This window comes from Ochlerotatus camptorhynchus, unplaced genomic scaffold (genome assembly GCF_037179485.1).
Source record: "Ochlerotatus camptorhynchus isolate MF236.1 unplaced genomic scaffold, CSIRO-AGI_Acam_v1.1 ptg000277l, whole genome shotgun sequence".
NCBI lineage: Eukaryota > Metazoa > Arthropoda > Insecta > Diptera > Culicidae > Ochlerotatus > Ochlerotatus camptorhynchus.
The window spans coordinates 1,798,501-1,822,403 of record NW_027040766.1 but is presented as its reverse complement, the minus strand read 5'-3'; the positions used below and the strand labels follow the sequence as shown (position 1 = coordinate 1,822,403).

Sequence of the window (23,903 nt, the reverse complement as noted above, 5' to 3'; positions counted from 1 at the left end):
AAGAGGCGCTACTAACACCGCCCGCCCGATCACATTGCATCAGCGGTATTTGTTTTGACTGTGATTTGTACTCACGGTTTAAATTTAGAACAAGACTTTTATTTTTGTGATTTATTCAAACATAGAGGTGAACGATACAAAACGGTAAGCAATCAATTGAGTCCTCCACTCTACCTAGTATCGACCACTTTGATTGACGGCAGTCGGGAGAGCCGTTCCTCGATCCGGTTCAGTTTGAAGCACCCACTCATCGAAACATGCTGGAATAGAACTTAGAAACGGTTAAAACTTTACCTCTCAGGAACAAACACAGATGGGGGGAGAAAAATAAACCTAAATACCTTTAGGTAGTGGCAATTCAGACTGATAATGCACAGACTGTCGTCCGTGAGCAGGGGACACTTGTTAACCTTGAGAGTTTTCAGGCGCTTCAGGTTGGCGGTGATGAGCTCGATGCAGTAGTCGTTGATGTTGGGACACTCGCTCAGCTCCAGGTACTCGATGGATTTGTTGTTCCGGACCAGTTCGGCAATGCCCACTTCCGTGATCTGTGCGGTAGGTTGGGAACGTCCATAGAGTTATTAGATTTAGCTTTGATTTTTTTTTAAACTTTATTAAGATGATTTTCAACCGTAGGCTGGATCATCACTAGAGTTTATTAGAATCTGTGACCAGGGATAAATTGGAGTAGGTTGGGTGCGTGAAGTTTGAGGTTAGGGTCAAGGCGGGATTCAAACCAGATGTCGTGAAGCCATGGACAGTTGAAATAGTAAATTTGTACACGGCCACTGAGACTTTTACTCAGATGTATTTCTTAAAATCACAGACCTTTTCCATTCATATCTCTAGGTACGAAAGTTGTAGGTAGGTTTTATGGGTACGAATGGTTTTTCAGATTTCGATCTATATAAACCTATGGTTTGGGACTAATCAACAGCATATTCAAGCTCTACAGCGAATCGAAGAGTTGCGAAACGGCTGTTTAAAGATAGCAAAAATGCAACCAACCAAGTCTGACATATTGCTTCTACGTATTGATAAAATTTGTTGTCATAAACCGACGTTTTGAGAGCGTTTTGTTTCTGACAACAAATTTAATAGAAATTACAGTGGGATTTATCGCTACATACGAATTGCTATCTGTATTGTCCTCACTCAAGATCTGGTCTTCATGACTTTAATGTCTCTCATTTTTTCCGGAAATAAAGGAAGTCTCAGATTGTTGGTCGTTGGTTCAGGGGGTAAGTCACTCTGACACCACAAACAGACAAAATTCTTAGAAGGAAATTTTTCAAACATATTTTGCAAGCACATTCCCAAGCATTGGTTTGCAACCGGAGCATCCCTAGTTCATGCATTTTTTCCACTAGTTGCTTTTCCCTCGATCTGTCAACACACCACCTGTGTTGAATAAAAACAAAACAGATGGAAGCCAATGATGTCGGTTTGATTGAACTTTGCAGAAATACGGATCCGTAGAAGATATTCACAGAAGCTCAAACTTTTATTATGGATTTGTTTTGGTTATTTAGATCGATTTTTATTTTGCTTGCAACAAGTTTTCATACCTACCTTCGTGGTAATGCATCACTAATGAGTGCCATTTCTACCCCGCTCATTACTTTAATGTGTACACAGCAAACAAATATAGTATGTATCAATCAGTGATAATCATGTTGATGAATTGAACATCAATAAATGGTAATAGTTGATAGAATATTACAGTCATCAAAACGATTTGTTGTCAAATTCTGTGAACATCGTACAGTGTAATATTACAAAAGCGGAATGACCAATGTACAGCAGTTTGGATGTAATATTTAACAACTTTTTCTGTATTCGACAGGTGTGGTGTGTCTCCAGCCTTGGCCACTAATCATTTTCAAGAGCTGACACTGATAAGTTCGAAATGTGTTAGCTTACTTAACGCTTCAGTTGCGCCACCATGTCAAATGCGAGCACATTCCCAGCTAAAACCTTATTTGCGATGAATGTGATTGTGAGTACTATGTCTGTTTGCCTGTGCTGCCAACTTGTGTTAACACCCACAAAAACACGCTGTGACACACTTCAAACACCTTGTCACCATTGGCTGCCACCACATAAAAGATAATTTTTCATCCATTTCACCACTTTCAAAATTGTTTACATCATGTGCTGTTTATAATAGCCCAATCCATGAGCTGATTTTATCATGCATCTTTGACAGTATGATCTGTTTTTTTTATTTTTCTGAACCACTCTAAAGGCCTTTTTAATGGGAACTTAACGATCGATTCAGACTCTGGTGGTGAATAGGAGAACGTCAAAAAGAGTGTTGTGAACAGAAATTTTTGCCTTGAGAGTTTGAGACATACACTGATAAATTGAACTATTCCCATTTTGCTTGAAATTTAATCAATTTGACATTAAACTCAGTTTAATCATATCGAATGATTAAAAATTAATCCTCTCTTTCTAAATAATAAGCATCTGATATTAATCCCAGTTAAATCATGATTGATTAGATTGTAGATTATCTTTTTTTGAATAAATTTTAATCATTTTTGATTCTATTTTAATAAATTTTGATTGAATTTTAATCTTTTTTGACTATATATCAGTATTGAAAAAGCATAAGATTTAATACTGGAAAGATTATTTCGATTTTAATCATGCATGACTACTGCCGAAGTAATCATGGGTCGGACTCAATAAGGTGAAGCGGGAATCTGCATACTTTTAAAGCTTTTTTTTATTTAATTTATCTTTGAGTGTAGGAAGCGGAACACTTTTTAACTTTTCCTGATAAATTGACTCATCTGAGATGCTCCAAAACTTAATCGACAGCTGAAAAATTTAATTCTATAACGCTTTTGCAAACATCCTGCTGGTGTAAAGGAATATTGTTGTTGCGAAATATGGAAAATTAGAAAAGTGCCTTAGTGGTTATGATCTTCCGGATTTCTTGTGTGTGGATAGTTAAGGTACAAATCAGTTCAGATCTGTGGAAAATCGTACAATAAGACAATTATCGATAGAAATTGGCAAGATGTTGAATGAAAAATGCATTAATTTGCGTTGTGAAAAATTGTTATTCTGATGTAAACAAACGGTTTGGTTGACGTTTCTTCTCGAACTCACGTGGCGCACTCTACGTTGGTGGTGCATTAAAAAGGCGTAATGAGCAAACAAACCAATCTAACCTAGGGTAAACGCTCCTATAGTTGCGGTACGTTAGAAGCGTTAGGTTCCTATAGTTGTGTATTGAGACTCCATGCAGAACTACACGGTAAGAAAAAAGTACCCAACGGAGAGTTCACTTTTACCTACTTTTGACTAGTTTGTCTCCTTTTCTCCTTCTAATGTTGTCAAAAACGGAGGAGCAAAACCACCCAACCGGGGTAGTAAAGTGTGGGAACCCAACGTTGAGTATAATCATATTTACCTACTGTTGGGTACAACTAACATACTTTTGGTTAAAAAGCCAGTGGAAAATTCCATACGAATTGCACACAAGTAAATTAAAATTACTTTGAGCCGCTTTACCTACTTTTGGGTTCCTTCACTATAGTGCCGAGATGAGTGAAAAGAACTTAATTTTGGGTACTTTTTTCTAACCGTGTATATGAACCTAACGCTTCTAACGTACCGCAACTATTGAAGCGTTTCCCCTATCAAATTTTAAAATATTTAGAACGATTGGTTGATGAAATGTACTCCTTCTTATTTTTTCCATAACTCGTTCCTTATCGCCTTCCTCGTTCAACTCGTGATGATTAATCTGCCCCTGCACCTCAACATCCACCCTAAATCACAACTCCAAGCCGAACTCGTCGATTTCGTTATCTCGCACCCAGATGAGCGAATTGTAAAACTTCGGGTCAATCATTTAATATATCGTTAATTCGTTGGTAGTTAGTTTCTTGTTCAACATTCGCTTGTAGAACGGCATCGAACAGGTCCATCGCGATAAATCGGCCAATACAGTCAAAATAATGCAAGTGATCTGGATTAACGTAGCTGGCAGGACTGATTTGTAGACTGTATCTGTTTTTGTTGGCATACTCTCGAACAGACTGTACATTGGATTGGATTGAAGAGCCATTCTCGCGAAACGCCTCCATAATCCAGACCTTCTTCGCCTCGGAAGATGATGTACAGCCTTCGCCGTAGTTCGTAAGCTGGTAGTCGCCTGATTTGGTGGTAGGAGTCTTCAAACAAAGTACCGTAATCTTGATACGGGATGCGAAGTGCCGGAATTGACTGAGCTTCCATCAGAAGGGCCGATCGTAGGCTCGTGGAACTCCGTAGACAGCTTTTCCACCATTAAGCTGGGTTTAGACTAGGCAAGTCAAATGATCAACTCAGTTGAATTCAATTGGCTTGAAAAGTTGAGCCTGGTTCAAGTTTTTTCAATTCAAGTGAGTTGATCACTCAGTTGAATGGCATGGTTTACACGTTCAATTTGCGTTCAAGTCAGTTGAATTCAACTGATTTGAGTAATTCAGTGCTAACATTTCAAAAGGGCGTAATTGCATTTGTAAATAATGGCTTTAGCCGTCGATTTCTCGCGAATAAAAGCTCACTCATGAAAAATAATGACACCAGCAGGTAGATGAATGTTTCCTCTACCAGCTAGCATTGTAATTTTGGAGAGGTAAGATTTCATTCGCGAGAAATTGACGGCTAAAGTCATTGTTTACAAAAGCAATTACGCCCCTTTGAAATGTTGGCACTGAATTGACTTGCCCTGTCTAAACCCAGGTTTAGGTACACCAAGTCGTGGGTCTTCAAATGTAGTTTGTCCATCCGTATCATTGGTGTTGATGGCACCGTCGAAAAATCTTCCTTCTTGCACAGTCTGACGTTTGCTTATTGGATTTTACCATACGAGTGAACAGCTACAGACCCATCGTCATCGTCAAGATCGCAGGAGAATCTGTCATTTTCAGCGTTGTGGAAATTATGGTTGCCATTAAACATTGTATGTTGCCGCTTGACGTTTTGACAGCTCGTTCGACACAGAAACACCAACAATCAATACGAAACTAACGATTTTAAATTGGCTCACCACTTTAGTAGCCTATTGGTCCCAAGCAAACGATTAACGAACCCTATTCTAGTTGAAATACTATTACTACACTATGTTTGTTTTGATTCGCTATGAAAGTTTGACAGATAACATCAGGGGTGTGTGGATTCATGCAGAACATGCAGGGGTGAGTGAAATAGCTTGGGACTGCTTGGGACCGTTGTTCTGGTACTGAGTGAGCCAAAAATAATAATGATTTTCTTCGGGACCCAGTGGTCTTAGAGTTACCTCTATGGAAACACCCTGAAACATCCAAAAACACAATTTGCACAGTCACAAGGTGGCAGAGTAAGTTACCCCCTGAGAGTGTCACAGTGCGTTTTTGTGGGTGTTAACACAAGGTGGCAGAGTGACTTACACCCAGGCTCACTGCGTGTTTATGATCATTTCTACGATAGTATTTTATATTTTATTGCAATACTTTTCATGAAGCTTGCACGATAGGTAGCCGGTTTGACAGTTCAATAGGTAGGCTTGGTTTCACCAACAATCAATACGAAACTAACGATTTTAAATTGGCTCACTACTTGACTAGCCTATCGGTCCCAAGCAAACGATTAAAGTACCCCATTCTAGTCAAAATTCTAGTACTACACAATGTTTGTTTTGATTCGCTATGAAAGTTTGACAGATAAAATGAGGGGTTATTGGTTTTTTCCTATGTTTCGAGGGGTGAATCGATTAGCTTGGGACCGAAGAGAGTACCAGAGCTGAGCAGTGCTGTAAATTTTCATATCATTCGATTGAAGATGAACCACTACAACCATTCAATCAATTCTGTGTAAACGAATTCTCACATGACCATAATTTGAAGAGCCCCTTTCTCATTCGAAGCTCATTGTCACTGTCAATTGAGTCACTCAGTATCATTTGATATACGACAGTGGAGTATGAAAGAAATCCAGCAAAATGGTCCCGAACAGACAAGTCGACCCGATGTCGGATCAATGTAAGGCTAATTTAAGGTCGATGTCGACCCAATGTCGTGTTAATGTCGGGTCAATTTTAAGTTTATGTCGGTTCAATGTCGGATCAACATCGGGTTGGGGTTTGATAGAAGTCAGGTTGGTGTCGGGTTGGCTTAGCTTTTTCGCCGGAATGTCGACCAGAGCTCCGTTTGTGTGTAGGTTACACTCAATCGAATGATATATAGCGTTTCTCAAATGAGAATGATCCATGCCTTCGTCAAATGACTAAGCAACTGATAACCTTTGATAGCGAATAGCTACTTTTCTCATTTTCATCAAAAAAGTTCAAATGATTTTGAGAATTTACAGCACTGGAGCTGAGCCAAAAAGTTGAGCATGTTATTTCGGGACCTTCTAGTCTTAGAGTTACCTCTATGGTTTCACTCTTGGTGTCATTACTTTGCAAGTTTCAGCTTTTTTTTCGCGAGAAATGGGCGGATATAGTCAATGTTTACAAAAGCAATTTCGCTCTTTTGAAATGTTGACATAGGTGAGTACTTTTCACTTAGCGAACGGCATTCTCTAATTGAAATGCATTTCATGTGTCAAACCAACTGTCAAATGCATTTTAAATGCATCAATGTTCATCCTCATGTTCATCTGGTTAATCTTGACATTTTTCAATACATGAACTTGACAGATAGGGGAATTTACGTATTCTCGTCAATCTAAGCAGCGTCCGCACTTCTATTAGAATTTTTTCAGCGTCACGCACATATATGACGTGTCTGTTTGTTTATATTCATCTGCTACTTGCTTCTCTATCCATTCCAATCGACAGAATTTTTCAAAACGGTTTGAAAGCTTTTTTACAACGCTTCAAACTTCTCAGGTGAGTGTGACTATTGTCGGCAGTCTCTTTTTCTTCGGCAACCGTCCCATTAGAACTGCGTGTTAACCAGCTGTTCTATTATCGGCAACTCGAAATCAGCCCAATTTTGTAGTGCGTATGCTTCATTTGAAGAAAAATCTGGCATAATAGGATTTCTCGGACGTACAAATATAATCAGATTGAAGCTGAAAGACTAAAGAATCGTTTGGATACATTCAGGGAAGGGTGTTGTTGGGAAAACATAGTTAAATTATCGTTTAAATTTTGGTTGCCGAAAACAGTCAATGTGTGCCGAAGCCGACATTTACCCTATATCGATAAATGTCCTTTAACTGAAACTTCTTTTAGTTATTGGGCTTTCATTTAAAACACAGTCGTTAGTGGACTTACAGTTTAAAAACTTTCAGTTAGTGAACGTCTAGTGTAGTAGACTATGAATGCAAAATAATCTTCCACGATTCTAAAAAAATTATACTATGCTTGCAAATTTTGATTGCATAAATAGTAAAATTTAAATAAATTTAATTTAATGTAAACCTTCAATATAGTTGTTGAATTTCGGTGTCTAAGTGGAATACCTGAATATAGAAGGGGAAAAGGATTAGTAATTTCCATTTAATTCCACTACCTTATTTGATAATCTTTTACAGATACGCATATTTCGTCTACAATGTGCAGATTTCTTCAATATCTTGTACTGTCCAGCAGTGTCATTTACCATCACAAGCAAAGAGTAGCGCCAGTAGCGCAGCGCTTCAACCCAGTGTAGATGAATTGCGTTTGTTTTGAAAATTTTCGCTGTTACGTACGAGCGAAATGAACAAATGAGTTCATTATACATCAACGAATGGACGAGTGCACCGGTGGATTTGAGTTCACTCACTCGAGAAAAAGTGACACAAGCTGCGGGCAATGTTTACTAATCATGAACACTTAATGAATAATGAACTGTAAACAGATGCGATCCAGCGAAATCTAATTTTGTGGATCGTATCGTTTTCGCTTACGTTTATTTTTTTCGCGCATGAAGCGCTAGCGAAAAGAGCAGCAGCTAAGCAAAAAGTTGACGAGAAAGAGCGTATCTGTCAGATTTTCACTTCACCGGAGGTGTAAACTGATCGATTTCGTTTCACATGAACTGTAAACTGCGAAAAAAAGAAACTGGAAAATGTTCCACAAACATTTTGACGTAGGACTACGTCTGTGTTTTCTATATGGGAGTACACTTTGTGAAAACTGAAAATGGAACATGTAACAAAATTTTGAAAGATTTTGAACGTTAATAACGCAGCTGCCCCTAGACCAATTTCAATAATTTTATCACCAATCGATCAGAAATATTTCTACGTATCTTGTAAGTTAGACTTTATCATTTTCAAATTGTCACTGTTGAAAATTGCACGAAATGCTATGATAATAAAAATTATCACCAATTGCCTGCGAAAAGTGATTCAACCGCTGATCGGATTCAGTTCCAATCACCGTGTGTGGTGGTGTCCAGTCATCGGCATCAGGAGCAACATCAGTGCTTTCGGCGCGTGGCGTTGAACATTATTCCATAGAGGTAACTCTAAGACCAGAAGGTCCCGCAGAAACGAGCTCAACTTTTTGGCTCAGCTCTGGTACTATCTTCGGTCCCAAGCTAATCGATTCACCCCTCGAAACATAGGAAAATCCACTAACCCCTCATTTTATCTGTCAAACTTTCATAGCAAATCAAAACAAACATAGTGTAGTACTGGAATTATACTAGATTGGGGTACGTTAATCGATTTGCTTGGGACCAATAGGCTAGTCAAGTAGTGAGCCAATTTAAAATCGTTAGTTTCGTATTGATTGTTGATTGATCTCCAGTACACAACGAAAGGCTGACTGCAAGCAGCGAGCTGCTGCTCACATGAGCATCCATACAAAGAGGAAGCAGCCGCACCGCTATTGATCGGAATCAGTAGCTCTTCGTGAGTCGCTGTAAGTCGCTGTGGGCCATCTATGTCAAGCGCGTCATACTAAAGAGTATAACCAGAGAGAACCCCGCTCAAATTCATATTCCTACACAAAACACAAGCTCCTGCTGCAGTTAACAACGGCGCTGTTCAGCTAAGTTAAGTGTAGAAGAAACGATTTTTATCAGCACTGCTGTCGAGTATTAGTACAAGACACTGACAAAGTCTGCACATTCGAGTATCCGTTAACAACGGCGCCGGTGGTGTAGTGGTAAGCGTGATTACCTCTCACCCCAGCAGGCCTGGGTTCAATCCCAGTCGGCGCCGCCGGGATGTTCTTGAGGCATAACATCTCTGATCACGCCTTCCTTCGGATGGGAAGTAAAGTCGTTGGTCCCCGGTTCATGAGTTGATGGGTCGATAGGTAGGGTCCAGGTGTGGGAGCTGCCTTCCTGGCACGTCGGTAGCATTGGTGCTCAGCACGGAAAACAAGATCGACGGAAAAAAACCAAAGGAGTATCCGTTAAGGAGAAACAAATAAGGTAGTGGAATTAAATGAAAATTACTAATAAATTCTTCTTCCTCTTCTTCCAACTAGTGGAGCTTAGTTTGAAATCTCGAAAAATAGTGCCAGAATCTTGAAAAAATCCTGAGCTAACGCTTATTAGCCTGAAATGAAGAACTATTCTCGCTGGATCTCAATATTTTTTTCCAATTCCAATGATCGTAAAACAATTTCTAAGCTCAATCTTTCACTTCCAAAACTCCACTATTGTCTTTTGGTATAATGACTTTCACTGTAATGGCCTAATGGCAATGGCGTCCAGTCCAAAGAAATGCAAAATTATGGAAAATAGGAATAGTTTTAGCTTCAGTTACAGTTCAATCTAAGCATTCCTACCTATGGCTTTCATGAATCCATTATATAGCTTTCAAATCAAACTTAAGTATGAATGTTGAAGTTTGACAAAAAGTATTAAACGAAGTATGGTGGACGTCCTTTTTAACGATATAAAAACCCTTGCCTGGACAGAATTCACCATGATTTAGCCTTTGGCGAGTAAAGCCGATTGACCATTAAATCCTTCATCACCAATTTAGCCAGAAGGATCGTTTAACTTTCCAGCAATGCAGTTCATCAAGGAGTTTTAGCAAAATGAATAACGAATAAATGATTTCCAAAGTACCCCATCACATTGGCGTTACCATTGCGGCGTGAGTTTCCAACTTACCAGCGAACACCTCGACAGATGCAGCTCCTTCAGTTCGCCAAAATTGAAACCCTTCTGAAGCGCTAGATCGGTGATCTTGTAGCATCCGGTTAGATTTAGCGTCCGCAGCTTGAATAGCCGATCGATGGAAAACGATTCGGAAATGTCCCAAATCTCCAATGGGTTGTACGGTAGATCGATGCCCGTAAGTCCCGCGTCAGTCACCTTTGTGCAACAGTACAGTATCAGCGTCCTCAGATGAAGCAGATAGAAGTTGATGTATTGGAGGGTGGCATCGGTGGCCGCATTCGGTGAACTGCTGAGGTCTAGAATCTGGATCAACTCGAAATTCAGCGTCACCTGGATCAACGAATAGTCACTTAGATTGGGCATTTCACAAAGGTACAGTTCTTTTAGTTGTTTCATCTTTCGCCCGATCACTCCGTGAAACATGGCCCGGTCGGAGATTCGTTCACAGTTGGACAGATCTAGAACTTCCAAGTGTTCGAGCTTGACAATGTCCATGATGCCTTCGTCCGTGATCAGGATGCATCGGCGGAGTTTTAAGGTTTTCAGCTTTGGTAGATAACTGGTGATCAGTTCCATTATCTCGTCCGTGACGCCCAACGAAGAAGTTAGATCCAGATGTACGAGGTCCGGCTGACTGGTGAGGAAGCTGATGAATCCAGGAGTTTTGATGGTTTTCTTGGTCTTGTTAACTTTAAACTGAAGAGCTTGGGTGATCTTCAGGTCGGGCTGTCGTCTCAGTAGGTCGATGATCGCTGGCGGGATCTTATCGCAGAATGTCAAGCTCAAACTCTCCAGACACAGTCCATCCAGCATTGCCAGCGTGCTTAGGCAGATGTCATCGATCGATAGGGTACCGTTGAACTTGAGCGATTCCAGCTGAAAGCGTTTATTGTTGATGAACCGCATGACGTGGTCGACCATTGCGACACGTCGCTGAGCCGTGACCATTTTGAAGCAGTTGGAAATATCTAACTCGATAATGTTTGGGGCGATGGTCATAATCCAATTGAAGTGCGTCTCCTCCATGAAGTCGTTGTTCGCCAGGGATACGTCCAGTAGATGCTCCAATAAGAAGTGTGATTCACAGCAGCGGAATTTCTTATCGAAATGCCACGTTCGGAAGAGCTCGTCACATGACTCAATCGTAAGTTTCTGTAGATTTGGTACATGCTGAAGAACCCAGGTGAGCTCCGTATCACGAATTAAGCAATTTTTGAGGGTTAACTCTAAGATGTATTCGCCAAAGTCTGGCCAGAAGTCACTATTGCCGTAGAAGGTTACCGAACTGGCTTCGATCCGCGGAAAGATCCTGAAGCCTTCTATGAAGTTCTTGATTGGAGGCTCATAATCGCAGAAGTTTATGTTGGAAAATCTAAAGATTAGTTTCTCGTTGAATGGAGTGTAATAGTGAGTGGCTTCCAACCAGCGACGACAGGTTTCACCTGCAGCGATGCGATCATCCAACGAGATCATCTTCATGATCTTGAGCAATAGCTGAAAGTTCGCGAAGTGTATGATTAATTGCGTTGCAGCTTAGGTAGAACAAAGGGCTTTGGTGGCTTACCTCCATGGGAAGATCATTGAAACCCGGCTTTTCCGGTTCAGGTTGAGGTTCGGGAGTAGGCTCCTTGTTATGATTACTAGATATGAAGAAGTCCATCATCTTGGCGGTATAGGCGGCGTTTGATACTAGGCTGAACCGTACTGTTTAGAGAGCTAGGCAAACCGGTCTTGATATGGCGACAGTGAAAATCAGAATGATATAACTTGGGCGAAAGGAACGTTGAAAGTAAAAATAAGACGGTGGAATTCGGGTCGGGAGCCGAGCATAGGGAAGTGAGTTCCACGAAGATCTGCGAAACGGGTCTTTGTTTGTGCTTTGCGTGCCAATTTTACCTTGATAGTTGGTGTATACAAACATCCTGGTTTGGTGGTAACTGTTGGTGTTTTCAGCTGACGCACGTCACGTGAAATGCTCGCCAGAAATAGTTACAATGTTTTCTTTTGTTCGAATGGTGTAGCTGTAATTGCATACTTGTAGGATGAATTGTAGTTACCCGGACACTCAACAGATAGGGTAGAGCACTACTTTGGCATAGGTGCCCATTTCCGTTATATCAGAAAAAATCGCTTGTATCAATGATTTCGACGTGAACGGTTCAATGATACGCTCGGTACGATAGTGTAGTTCAAAAGCCACAAAGGAAAGTCTATAAGAACGCATAATATGAATATTTACATCAATTCTTCTCGAAAACACAAGAAGCGCTTCTAGCGAATACATTTTTCTCCTTTCATTCGTATGTCTAAGTAAATTCAATGGCAATTCAATGTGTAGTGGCGGAATTGGAGCCAAGAAGCGATGCTTGATTTGTATCAATATCTCAACAATCTGTAACTCTTTATCAAACCTAATGCTACGTATGGAAAGGTACATAAATTATTTGATAGCAATATTCCATTATTTGTTCAAACCAGATCGTAAGAGAGAGGTAAAGTGCGGGTTGTGCTTAGTATGACGGAAATGAGACCTTATCCCTACCAGTTATTTTTTTATATATATTAACGACACTCTACTCCTTAAGGGTGAATTCGTGTCGGGAGATGTCATTTTGTTCGCTTTGAGCTAATGCTTATTATATGTTCGTAAAACCGTAAAACACTATCCTGAGTAGCACATGCTCGTCACGAAAAGTTGCAGGAACTGGAAACAATTGGATGCAGATTGGCTTATTGGGATAACATCGGTCTATGGTGAAGCACAAGAAAAAGAGGACCTGGATTGTATCATCGAGATAATTAATGACTTTGTTGTAACAAACAAATTGCGATTTATTCAGGGTTTAAAATTAACGAATAGAAGACAAAATATACAGAGTAACATAAGGTAAGGTAATTGTTTGAACTCAAGATTTGTACACTTGTCTCAGCGTAGTAATGTTGGCCAATCGTTCCGAGATATCCGGTGGTAGCTTGAAGCAGCCCCTCACGTACAGGTACTGTAAAGAATGTAAACATTAGTTGCAATGAATTTATAACTACACAGACCACCAGAAATCCGAACCTTCAAGTACTTGCAGAACTGCGACAGATAGCTTAGTGCCACTTCGCTGATCAACGGACAGTTGGCCAACTTCAGCGTGGTTATGCGTTTCAAGTTCTGCGCGATCAACTCGATACAGTAGTCGTTGATGTTCGGACATTCGCTAAGATCCAAATACTCCAGAGCGGGGCAGCTGGTCACGAGTTTCTCGATACCTTGCTTGGAGATCTGCAGGATTACATACAGTACGTCACGTTTCTCATTCTCCGAAAATAGAACATTTCATCAACTCACCTGATGACATCTGGACAGGCTTAGTTCCTTCAGTTCCATAAATCGGAAGGCATACCTCAACGAAAAGTCCGTGAGTTTATAGCATCCGGAAACTTTAAGAACGCGTAGCTTCTTCAATCGATCAATGGAGAATGTTTCCTCGATATCCCAGATGGCAAACGTCTTTTGCGGTAGATCGATTCCGGTGAATCCGGCGTCCGTCAACTGTAATGGTAGTGTTAAAATTAGACTTCGAAGTTCTAAATGGGGTGAAATGGATAGTTAACCTTGGTACTTCTCTCTAAATTCAGGTGTTCAAGATTGGTAAGGTTATAGAAAATGTGCTGAAGAGCACAATCAGTCATGCAAGAAGCGGACCCTCCCATGTTTAAAACCGTTAGGTTGGAAAAACTTGAACCAATTTTTACTATACATTCGTCATCCAGAGGACTCAACAACTCCAGATGAAGCTCCTTCAAAGTAGTCTTGGAACTGTTGGTTGCCCCATCAATGATTCCCCGCTTCGTAATGCGACACTTGGAAAGATCTACTATTTCCAGCTTACGAAGTTTGAATAACTGCACTACTCCGTAGTCGGAAACTCCACAACAGCCGGCTAATCTTACTATCCTTAAGCCTGTCATATTTCGGACAATTTGGTCTATACAGTAATCGTTGATTCCCGTGGATTGTGACAGATCAAGAACGCCAATCTCCGTTTGCTGCTGTAGAAGATCAATGATCGCTGGTAATTTCCGCGGGATCTTCTCCAGGTATGTCAATGTAAGCTGTTTCATCAAAAGTCCTCGTGCTTTCACCATGCCTCGAAGAAATATGTCGTCCACTGGAACACCACCAAGGTTAAGGCTTTTCAAATCGTTCTGTCGATGCTGGATGAACGTTAGAATACAGTTTAAGAGCTGCGCCTTCCGAGTAGAATCCACACTTCGGAAACAGTTGGAGAAGTCTACTTCGGTCAAGTTTGGCATCATGTCAACCATGACGTCAAACTGCAGCTCGCTGAAAGTGTTTTTTGCAAGGCTGAGATGTACGATGCTTGGAAAGTAGATCTTGACGACTCCGTTCTCGAAGAATTTCCAGTTTTTAAACAAATCATCTCGCAGCAGGTCACACTCGACGAACCGAGCTATCCGAAGGTTTGGCATGAACTTGAACACCGAAATGATCCGTTCGCGCCAGATCATACACTTTTCGAAGGTGATCTCCTGAACGAAGGGTCCAAATTTAGCCCAGAACTTGCTGTAGACATTGAGCTTGACGCGGGTAAGCTTGAGCACTGGAAAGCAGAAGCTACTTTGTAGGAGATCCATCACTGGAGGTTTGAAGTCGTCGAATTCTACACCTATTAAATGCAGGCACATCTTCTGGACAAAGCCCAGATACTTGGAGGCTTCGTACCAGTGCCAGCAGGCCACGCTGGCAGTACTGCGATCGGCTACCGGGAGGTATTTGAAGATCTTTACCAAAAGCTGCATTGTAGAAGTTTTTTAGATTACAGAGTGAATATAAAACAAACTTTCCAATTGACCTACTTCAGTTGGTAGCATCGAAAAGTCAGGTTCAACACACTTGAATTTCATTTTGTAATAACGAATTAAGCAAGCGATTGGATAATACTGAGTAACAAACCGATTCACTAGCCAGCCGGCTCTGAAATAGTTGGGAATTTCACGATCACCGCGGTTTAAATTGAATTCTTCACTGGCAGTGAAACTATTTTCACTGCGATTTTATTAGGGCAGGAAAATTTGCCTCAATCAACTTGTACTTACGATGAAATTTGGTAATTACCTTTGTGCTTCGTTCAAAGTTGGCATCCTCTAGGCAGGTTAGATTGTAGAAGATGTACTGAGCCGACCAATCAGTCATGCAAGATGATGACCCTCCGATGTTCAATACAGTCAAGTATGTGAAATTTGCTCCGATCTTCACGACGCAGTCATCGTCCAGGGTGTTGATCAGCTCCAAGTGTAGTTCCTTCAGAACTTTTCTATTACAGTATGCACATCCATTGATGATTCCTTTCTTTGTAATTCGGCACTGGGAAAGATCCAGCTTTTCTAGATTTTGCAATCGGAAGATCTGTGACACGCCATAGTCACCCACATTCCAGCAGCCCGTCAGGTCTAAAATCTTCAGTTTGGTCATGTACCTTACAATTTGATCGAGACAGAAATCCGTGATTCCTGTTGATTGGGACAAATCCAAGACTCGCATTTCCGTTTGCTGTCGAAGAAAGTTAATGATCGCTGGATCCCTCAGTGGCATCTTTTCCAGGTACATCATACTGAAGCTTTCCAGTCGTAAATCCTGTGCTTTACAAAGGCCCCGCAAGAACAGATCGTCCAGCGAAATTCCATTCAAGATCAACCCTTTCAGCGTACACTGTCTATCGCGAACAAACCTCAGAATGCAGTTCAACATCAGTGTCTTGCTCGCCGAGTCAACGTAGCTGAAGCAGTTGGATAAATCCAGAACCACCAAGTTGGGCATCATTTCCACGATCGCTCCGAACTGCAACTCGGTGAAGTTATTCTTCGCCAAACTCAACGTCTGAATGCTCTGAAATTGAGTCTCCAGCACGCCATTCTCCATGTACTTCCATTCCTTGAATAGATCATCCCTCAGAAGATCACATTCCATGAAGCGAGCCGTCCTCAAGTTGTCCATATGCTTCAGCACCTTGATGATCCGCTCCCGCCAGATCATACACTTTTCGAAGGTGATCTCACTGATCGCTGGGCCAAAGTCCCTCCAAAATTGGCTGTACACCGATTGCTGCAGCCTGACGCGGGTCAGCTTCAGTACAGGGAAGACGTGCGGGCTCTGCAGCAAGTCTGCAACCGGTGGTTTGCAGTCATCGAACTCGACCCCCACCAGATGCAGTACCATCTGCCGGGCAAACCCAAGGTACTTGGACGCTTCGTACCATTTCGAGCAGGTGTAGCTGGCGGCGTTGCGATCCCCCGGCGAGAGGTACTTGAAGATCGTAACCAACAGCTGATGGGCGGTGGTATAAGGGAGATCAGTTTGAAATAAGAGAAAACCTGTTGACATAAGACAACTCACTTCGGTTGGGAGATTGCCAAAGTCTGGCACGCTTGGCTCTGGTTCGATCAGTTTCATCTCGGGGAGCACTTTTTCTTATAACACTCTGTCGGTTACCTAATCCTTCAGGTCGGCCCGGCTGATGGGTGGGTACTGACGAGTCGATAGTGTTTTTAGGGGTGGGCAAAGTGAAAACCATTTCAGGAAGTCGCAATGCCAGCGACTGTATGACGTGGTAGGTAGTTGATCATTGTTGGTCATAGGGAAGGAGTAGGATTGGGTGATCGCTCGAGGGATGCTGAATAATGGTGTTAGTGGATGACACAGTTTGTATTTTTCCTGTACGATCGTTGATGCTGTTAGTTTGTAATTTTTGTCATAGAAATGTCGATGTGTGACCATGACTTGAGGCTTAGAAGATCGTAAGTTGAATTTCCGGTAAATTAGAAGCATACATTGTGAATGATGACATAGTAAAAGACGAGGCCAAATAGCTCTATATAATACCTGTGACAGACATAATTGTACTAACGTTGTGCTCTTTTGAGCTAGTTCGTCGATTGTGGTTATAGATTAAATGAGTCCAACGTTTCTACAATCATGTCTGTCAGAGGTATAAACCGAGGTATAGGTATAGGTTTAGGTATAAAGGGTGGCTGGTAGATAGCGTGACTGCTCTAGTGGTGCTGGTTTAAGCTTATCATTATCACAGGATTAATGGTGACTGAGAGTTGTCTCCCATATTCTGTTTGTAAACATAGATGGCGCATAGAGAAATCAGTACTCAAATGATTTCGCGGCACATCGTTTTCTCAGAAAGAGACAGTACGTACTGTTTGTACCCTCTATGTTTGCAAATTGAATGAAAATTTGGTCTTCTTCGAAATGTGATAATACATTTTACACCATATCAGAATGATTTTTAATAGTCTCTATTTGACTTCGCGTTTTGCTAGAAAAAAATTAAATCAAGTTTTTCAATAATTATTTTTAGTTTTTAATATTTTTTTACGTTTTAAAATCAATCCTCTATAACTCATCACCATTTCGGAACAATCAATAGTTTTTGAGAATCAATCTCTCAAACCTAGTACCCATGAAAATACATACGCCATTTTAAAATATGACGCTTGAGTCAAATGGTCTAAATAGCTATGGAAGATTCATATTACCTCCTGTTGAAAACATAGACAAAGTTTGACTTAAGTCGGAAAGATTCGCGTCAGATTTTAGCTTTTTCAAGATTTTGTTGAGAACTGCTTGAGAGCACTCTCGAGTGCACCTTGAGCGAAACCCTTTTTGAACCAAAGTACGCTAACGCAAACCAATACCACTTTCGGAAAGGTGATAGTTGCCCCTATCCGATGATATTGTTGGTTTGCTTGGGCGTACTTTGGTTCGTGTGTAAAGGGCCTTAGAAAGCTTGTTTACAAATGCTTTTGTGCCGTTATCAAATGTTATGCCTGATTTTATGTTGTGTGGGTACTTTTCTATATCGGGTTTTGTGAAAGGTCAACACTTTGTACGAGTTACGGCTGCTGGCGATGTGTAGCTCAGTAGCATTTGTACAAGGGTTTGTGGTCTATATGGTGTGGCGTTATTTTTCGCTAGCCTGTTGTCCGGTTTATAGTTGTGCTGATTCACTGATGCTGGTTAGTCTGTCATTCACAAACATGGTATTCAACAAGGTGTAAATAGTTTTTAGCAGCTAATTAATATTGGCGCATAAATTGTTAATCAGCATAATTGAACCAGCACTACTAAAACCGTTCCAGGACCTGATAGCAAGACTTGGATGAAGTTCGAACTTCGGAATGCTTAGGCCCAGGAGTGGGCCAGCAAAAGGGAACCGTTCCTCCGTAAAATCAAAGGGGAAACCACCAAGTGAAAGATTCCCCAAACCGTCATGACCAACTGATTCTTTCTTGTCTCCACTCAGGACATACTCAGACGACCCACAATATGGGAAGTGCGACTTCGTTCCGAAAACACTGTGATATTTGCAACACAACGATGACGGTAGAGCACCTCTTAGTGGATTGCCCAGGTTTCCAGGGAATTGGGGATCTTTATGGGATCCCGACGAACATTAGAAATGCCTTGGCCAATGACCCTTCATCCGAAGCAGCTGGCTAACAACCGAAGAACATCTGACCTAACTCACAAGAACCAACCATAACCGACCCACTGCATCGAGCCAGGATCAACCTCTATACCGGACTCCGAATACACCGCCATAACAATTAGCCGACCAAATGCACCAAACCAGGAACATCTACTACTTGGGAAGTCTCTTGGGAGGTCTCTTGTGGACTGTCCACTCCTCTTAATTAGTGGGTCCCTTCTGGATACCTCACCTCATTAACTCTATAACTAGGGGGTCCTTTCTGGCTCCCCACCGCTATTTCAAACTCTGTCACTAAGGGGACCCCTTCTGGAGTCCCCAATATTCGTCAAGAGATGAACCAGCATCTGGCTGAAAGTCTCGCTAATAAAGATAATCTAGCCTTGATTGGTTTGTGTCGACGGTGCACAGTGGGGCAAAGATCGTGGTAGCGTGGCCAAAACCTCTAGCCCCATGGGTATATTCATCCTTCAGATTGCAGTCTTCGACAAAGTTGTTTAGTTTAAATACGGCCAGCTTTTGGTGGTTTCTGATTAGGTCGTATTGCTGCAAAATGGTGGCTTCCAAATTTATATTTTTAGCGGAGCGTCCTACAAGAATGATTTTTTTTGGCAAAGTTGTGTATTTTTTAGTTATGAGAAATGTTGTCAAAGACATTAGACTCACTGAAAATGAAACATCGGCTATCAAATAAATTTCTCAGGAATTATAATTATCACATTTTTTTTTTCGTTTTTCGCTCAGAAGTGTAAGCTTAAGAAGAAGTTTACTTATTTCATCATTAAAAAAATTGACTCTCAGCAAAACCGAAAGGTCATTGTTTTGTGTATTTTGAGATCCAACATTATGCCATGATGACTTGCAAAAAAAAAAAAAATTGCTGGTGAATTTTCTTTAAAATATTAGAAAAAATTGTTTTTTGTTTCTATGATTTATGATATTTTTTTAAATATTTTTATAAAAATCAAAACCTTATTATTTTTTTCCGAGCCGTGAACTTCCCCTTAAGTAAAACTTTATCAAAATGTCAAAAATTTCCCAATAATTAAATTTTTTTAGGTACCTGCTAAAATGTTTCAAACTAGCGAAGTATAAAAATGACATTTTCCAAAGGGTAGTCAACTCTGCACACCTTAATCTATGCCGAGTTATTGAGCTGTGCCGAAAGCTGTGCCAAGTGCTGTGCCGAATGTGCCTATCAAGGTCAATCAAAGTGTCAATATTCCATGAGTTTGGCAGCCCTGAAAGCTATGAATTTTGTCAAGTGATTCTCATGGAGGTGTTCACAAGATTCTGGCTCGATGACCATTTGAACTGTTGATGTTCTGGTGTACAGAAAGAAAGGAAAAATCCGATCGATGAATTCCTGCCAATTAAATTCTCTCCAACTAACGTAAACCCAGAGCCTGAACGGGCCTAGGAGCAACATCGTCGAATGTCGAACCAGTTTTAAATCATCTGATCGACTCAGAAGCAGGGCGTCACAATATCAGCTTCAATCTACCAAATCGATGCGACGAAGAGACTGCTGGCTTTCTTTTTCTGTTAAAATCGAACAGCTTCGCAGCATTCTAGAACCTCAGTCGGCGTGCACAAACAAATGTTCAATCGCTTGTCTCTCTTTCTCCCGTCGCTCCATTGGTCTTCCTTTCAAGCTTCGGTGAAACGTATGAGCGAAAGAGCGCTCGACTTCGATAGTTTTCTCTTTCATGAAACACATCAACAGAGGTTTCATGACGTATATGACGGAAAATGAAATAACACATTTAAAGCATTTCTCACGTGAGACCACTTGAAGATTACATGTAATATGTTTAATTTATCTTCCATCATATTTATCTAAAAAAATTAATGAAAACGGGACATAACGCATTTTAAACAAATTGAAAGAGCGGTGATAGAGTGTTCGTGGAAGGGGATTGAAAGCCATAATGAGGTTTCGTTAAACTAGAAAATCGACATTACTTACATTGAAAGCGATGAGCAAAGCAACGACGAGAAGATCCACAGCCAGCGTTTCCTTCTAAACGTGCTTCTTTTTCATTATCATTTCTTGCTGATAGTCTAGCTAGGCGTTACACGCTATTTTAAAACTACCCAAATTTGGGTAGAATCCACCCAGATCCGTCAAAACTGAACCTACCCAAAAATGGGTAAACTGTGTTGGGAGTGAAAAGTTGACAAATGGACAACGTCGATCGGATTGATGTCAATGTTGTTCATTTGTCAACTTGTCACTCCCAACACAGTTTACCCATTTTTGGGTAGGTTCAGTTTTGACGGATCTGGGTGGATTCTACCCAAATTTGGGTAGTTTTGAAATAGCGTGTATAGAATTGAAGCGTTGAACACGTTTGTATGAGAGAAACAAAACTCGAGTTCATTTTAGAGCTTCGAAAATGTAGAGCCCTGCGTCAGAAGAGCGTGTCCTCAAAGATATCACCCAAGCCTATCAAGCTGATTATGATGCCTTCTACTACTTATTTCACAACCAAGCGTTCAATTCTACCATGCTCAAGGAGTAGGTCACTCCGCACACCAATCTTGGATCATATTTTTTGTCAGTGTGTCGCAAGTGTGCCGCAGGTGTGAGCAAGCTGCGATTGTTTGTAAAATACCCATCCCGGCAACCCGGTATTTCTGACACTTTGAATGTTTTGGTTTAAAATCTCAAGGATAAATCGGATTGGGGATTACACGGGAAGTGGCGGGTGTGCGAAATTTTGGTGTTTTATTTTCCGTAAGGTAGTAAAAGTCCTGTGTTTTAGTGTTTTATAATGCCCTCAAAGGCAGACCAGAAACCTAGCCTTTCGTGATGTGAAAAGCATCGGTATAAAGGGTGTCCACGATGAAATTGCCACACTATGAAATTGCTCTAACTTTTTAACCGTTGGGTAGAATTTAATGAAAATTTGGGTGGATTTAGTTCATAGTGCATTATTTACATCCTGCAAGTTTTAAAGTCCTGTGATCAAAACTCGCGGAAATGAAGTCGAAAGAACAGCTCGTGCGTGATAAAATCTTGCGCATTCATCACGAGAACAAAGATCTCTCGCATAGTTCCATCGCTAAAACGTTGGGAATCGCGAATTCCACGGTGTCGCGAGTGATTAAGCGGTTCGAGGAACGGTTGACCACCGATCGGAAGCCCAGAAGTGAAGGAAAAAGTATTCCGTACAACACCAAAAATCACAACCGCGTAGTTGGGGCCTTCAACCGAAATCCGAACGCCTCCGTTAGGGATGTGGCTAAGAAGCTGCACCTAAGCCGAAGTTTTGTCCAGAAGGCCAAAACTAAGGCTGGGCTTCGAACGTTCAAGGTACAAAAGGCCCCTAATCGCGACGAGAAGCAGAACAAGTCCGCCAAAACCCGTGCCAGGAAGTTGTACCTCAACATGCTGACGAAAGTTGAATGCTGCATCATGGACGACGAAACATATGTGAAGGCCGACTTCAAACAGATCCCCGGCAACCTGTTTTTCACGGCCAAGGATAAGTTTAGCGTTCCGGAGCAGGTCCGCACTCAGAAGATGTCCAAATTTGCGAAGAAATTCCTGGTTTGGCAAGCCATCTGCACGTGCGGGAAGCGGAGTGCACCTTTCGTGACCCAGGACACGATGAACGGACAGGTGTACATAAAAGAGTGCCTCCAGAAGCGGCTGCTTCCTCTCCTGAAGGCCCACAACGTCCCAACAATCTTCTGGCCGGATTTGGCCTCATGCCACTACTCCAAGGACGTGCTGAAGTGGTATGCGGACAATAAGGTCAATTTCGTGCCGAAAATGTTCAATCCTCCCAACACTCCGGAGCTCCGCCCCATCGAGAAGTACTGGGCGATTATGAAGCAGCACCTTCTTAAACGACCTAAGGTAGTGAAGATAGTCGAGGAACTGAAGAAAGTATGGGTTTACACGCAAAAAACGGTTGATTCACAGGTTGTGCAGAATCTTATGGCCGGGGTTAAGGCCAAGGTGCGGGCATTTGCGTATGGACTGTAAATAAAATACGAGTAAAATGGTAAAATGAAGTTTAATAGTTATTTCTCAATCCCTGAAAATTTGATGGCAATCGGATGAAAACTCGAATTTTGCGAATCAATTTTGTGTGTGGCAATTTCATCGTGGACACCCTTTATCAGCAGTCGGAAAGAGTTGGAACCGGTGGGGAACATTGTTGAAGACCGACTATAGAGGATGATGAATAGACTTCTTAAGTTTGTTTTGTATGAGTTGCAGCATTATTTGAATTAAGGGTTACTAATGGGGTCTGATGCCTCTTTCTCTTGAGCCCACTCTAGAATCTACATTTCGCATTTAGATCTATAAGTGAACTGCTGGTCTGAGTTCCTGTGGTATATTCAATTCCGGAGAACTTCGAGATTAGAGCGTAATTGCTTTTGTAAACAAACACGCCAATCACCGATTTCTCGCGAATTGGAGCTCAATCTCAAAAACTAACCACACAAGCAGGTAGAGGAATGACTCCTCTATCATTTGGTATTGTTTGTTTGCGAGATTGAGCTTTTATTCGCGAGCAATCAGCGATTGACGTGTTTGTTTACAAAAGCAATTACTCAAATCTCAAAGTACTCCTGAATTTGAGGATGTTCCTGAATATACAGTCAAACAGCACCTAACGTTGTGAACAGCTTCAATGACAGTTATCCAGCAGTGCTCCCATTTTATTTACAACAATCCAATGCCGAAGATTTTGCCGAAGGTGTGCCGATGGATGTGCCCAAGTTGTGCCAAATCTGATTTCGGCACAATGTCCTGAGTGACTTACCCCTTGACCTACGGTTTAATGGAGTTGTGGTTCCTATCGATGAAAATTATCAAACATCTCCTTCTTAAGATCTGTCATGCTTCGAAAATGGGATTTTCGTTCACTGCAGGCTTCAGTAGGTCTGTATAGAAGTCGAAAATTTTCTGATCAATCTACTCAGCTTCGCACAGATGATAATCGTGGGTGATTCGAGGTTCAAGAGCTTTTATATTTGGACTTCTGAGACTTCTTTCATAATTTTAAAGACATCCTTATTAAGTCCTGTAGATGTCCTATTGAAGTCCATACTACATAAATGAGATTAATGACTGAGAAGAAATCCGAGGAAAAATGCAGGGCCATCCCAGTAGATCCTCGGCAAGACCGGGATTCGAATCTGGTCGCTTCCCTTATGATAAGCTTTTGTTAATGTAGTTAAACTCTCGCAGAAGATGCTACTCTGATCTTTCATTGTACGCTTAGAAATTGGATATCCACGACAGTACAAAATGTATAGCTCAAAAATAAGAAGCGTATTCTGGAATAAGACTTCAGTACCTTTGGGTAAAGCT

At 41.3% G+C, this 23,903-nt stretch overlaps 2 protein-coding genes across 3 annotated transcripts; both read right to left on the bottom strand.

Moving 5' to 3' along the window:
• Positions 1-169: 169 nt before the first annotated feature.
• LOC135706318 (F-box and leucine-rich repeat protein 13-like) lies at positions 170-11,771 on the bottom strand. Its single transcript, XM_065227929.1, has 4 exons — positions 11,623-11,771; positions 10,050-11,552; positions 342-548; positions 170-271 (listed from the first exon to the last, which is right to left on the bottom strand). The coding sequence occupies exons 1-4, from the start codon at positions 11,719-11,721 to the stop codon at positions 248-250; spliced, it is 1,833 nt and encodes a 610-aa protein (XP_065084001.1). The 5' UTR covers positions 11,722-11,771; the 3' UTR covers positions 170-247.
• A 1,139-nt stretch (positions 11,772-12,910) lies between these two features.
• On the bottom strand, positions 12,911-16,535 carry LOC135706402 (F-box and leucine-rich repeat protein 13-like). Of its 2 annotated transcripts, none has more exons than XM_065228011.1 (5): positions 16,465-16,535; positions 15,187-16,395; positions 13,396-13,599; positions 13,123-13,329; positions 12,911-13,057 (listed from the first exon to the last, which is right to left on the bottom strand). In XM_065228011.1, the coding sequence occupies exons 1-5, from the start codon at positions 16,519-16,521 to the stop codon at positions 12,965-12,967; spliced, it is 1,770 nt and encodes a 589-aa protein (XP_065084083.1). In that variant the 5' UTR covers positions 16,522-16,535; the 3' UTR covers positions 12,911-12,964. The 2 variants fall into 2 exon arrangements, with proteins under 2 accessions (XP_065084083.1, XP_065084084.1); XM_065228012.1 differs by lacking the exons at positions 15,187-16,395; positions 16,465-16,535 and adding exons at positions 13,662-14,864; positions 14,928-15,018.
• Positions 16,536-23,903: the final 7,368 nt, after the last annotated feature.

Excerpts from the sequence above, each read along its gene's own strand:
- LOC135706402 (XM_065228011.1), bottom strand. The coding sequence starts at position 16,521 with ATGAAACTGATCGAACCAGAGCCAAGCGTGCCAGACTTTGGCAATCTC. Across the intron at positions 16,396-16,464 it reads TTGGCAATCTCCCAACCGAA|CTGTTGGTTACGATCTTCAA; the intron begins GTGAGTTGTCTT and ends ACCGCCCATCAG. Across the intron at positions 13,330-13,395 it reads GCCTGTCCAGATGTCATCAG|ATCTCCAAGCAAGGTATCGA; the intron begins GTGAGTTGATGA and ends GTAATCCTGCAG.
- LOC135706318 (XM_065227929.1), bottom strand. The coding sequence starts at position 11,721 with ATGATGGACTTCTTCATATCTAGTAATCATAACAAGGAGCCTACTCCC. Across the intron at positions 11,553-11,622 it reads TCAATGATCTTCCCATGGAG|CTATTGCTCAAGATCATGAA; the intron begins GTAAGCCACCAA and ends GCGAACTTTCAG. Across the intron at positions 549-10,049 it reads ATCTGTCGAGGTGTTCGCTG|ATCACGGAAGTGGGCATTGC; the intron begins GTAAGTTGGAAA and ends CCTACCGCACAG.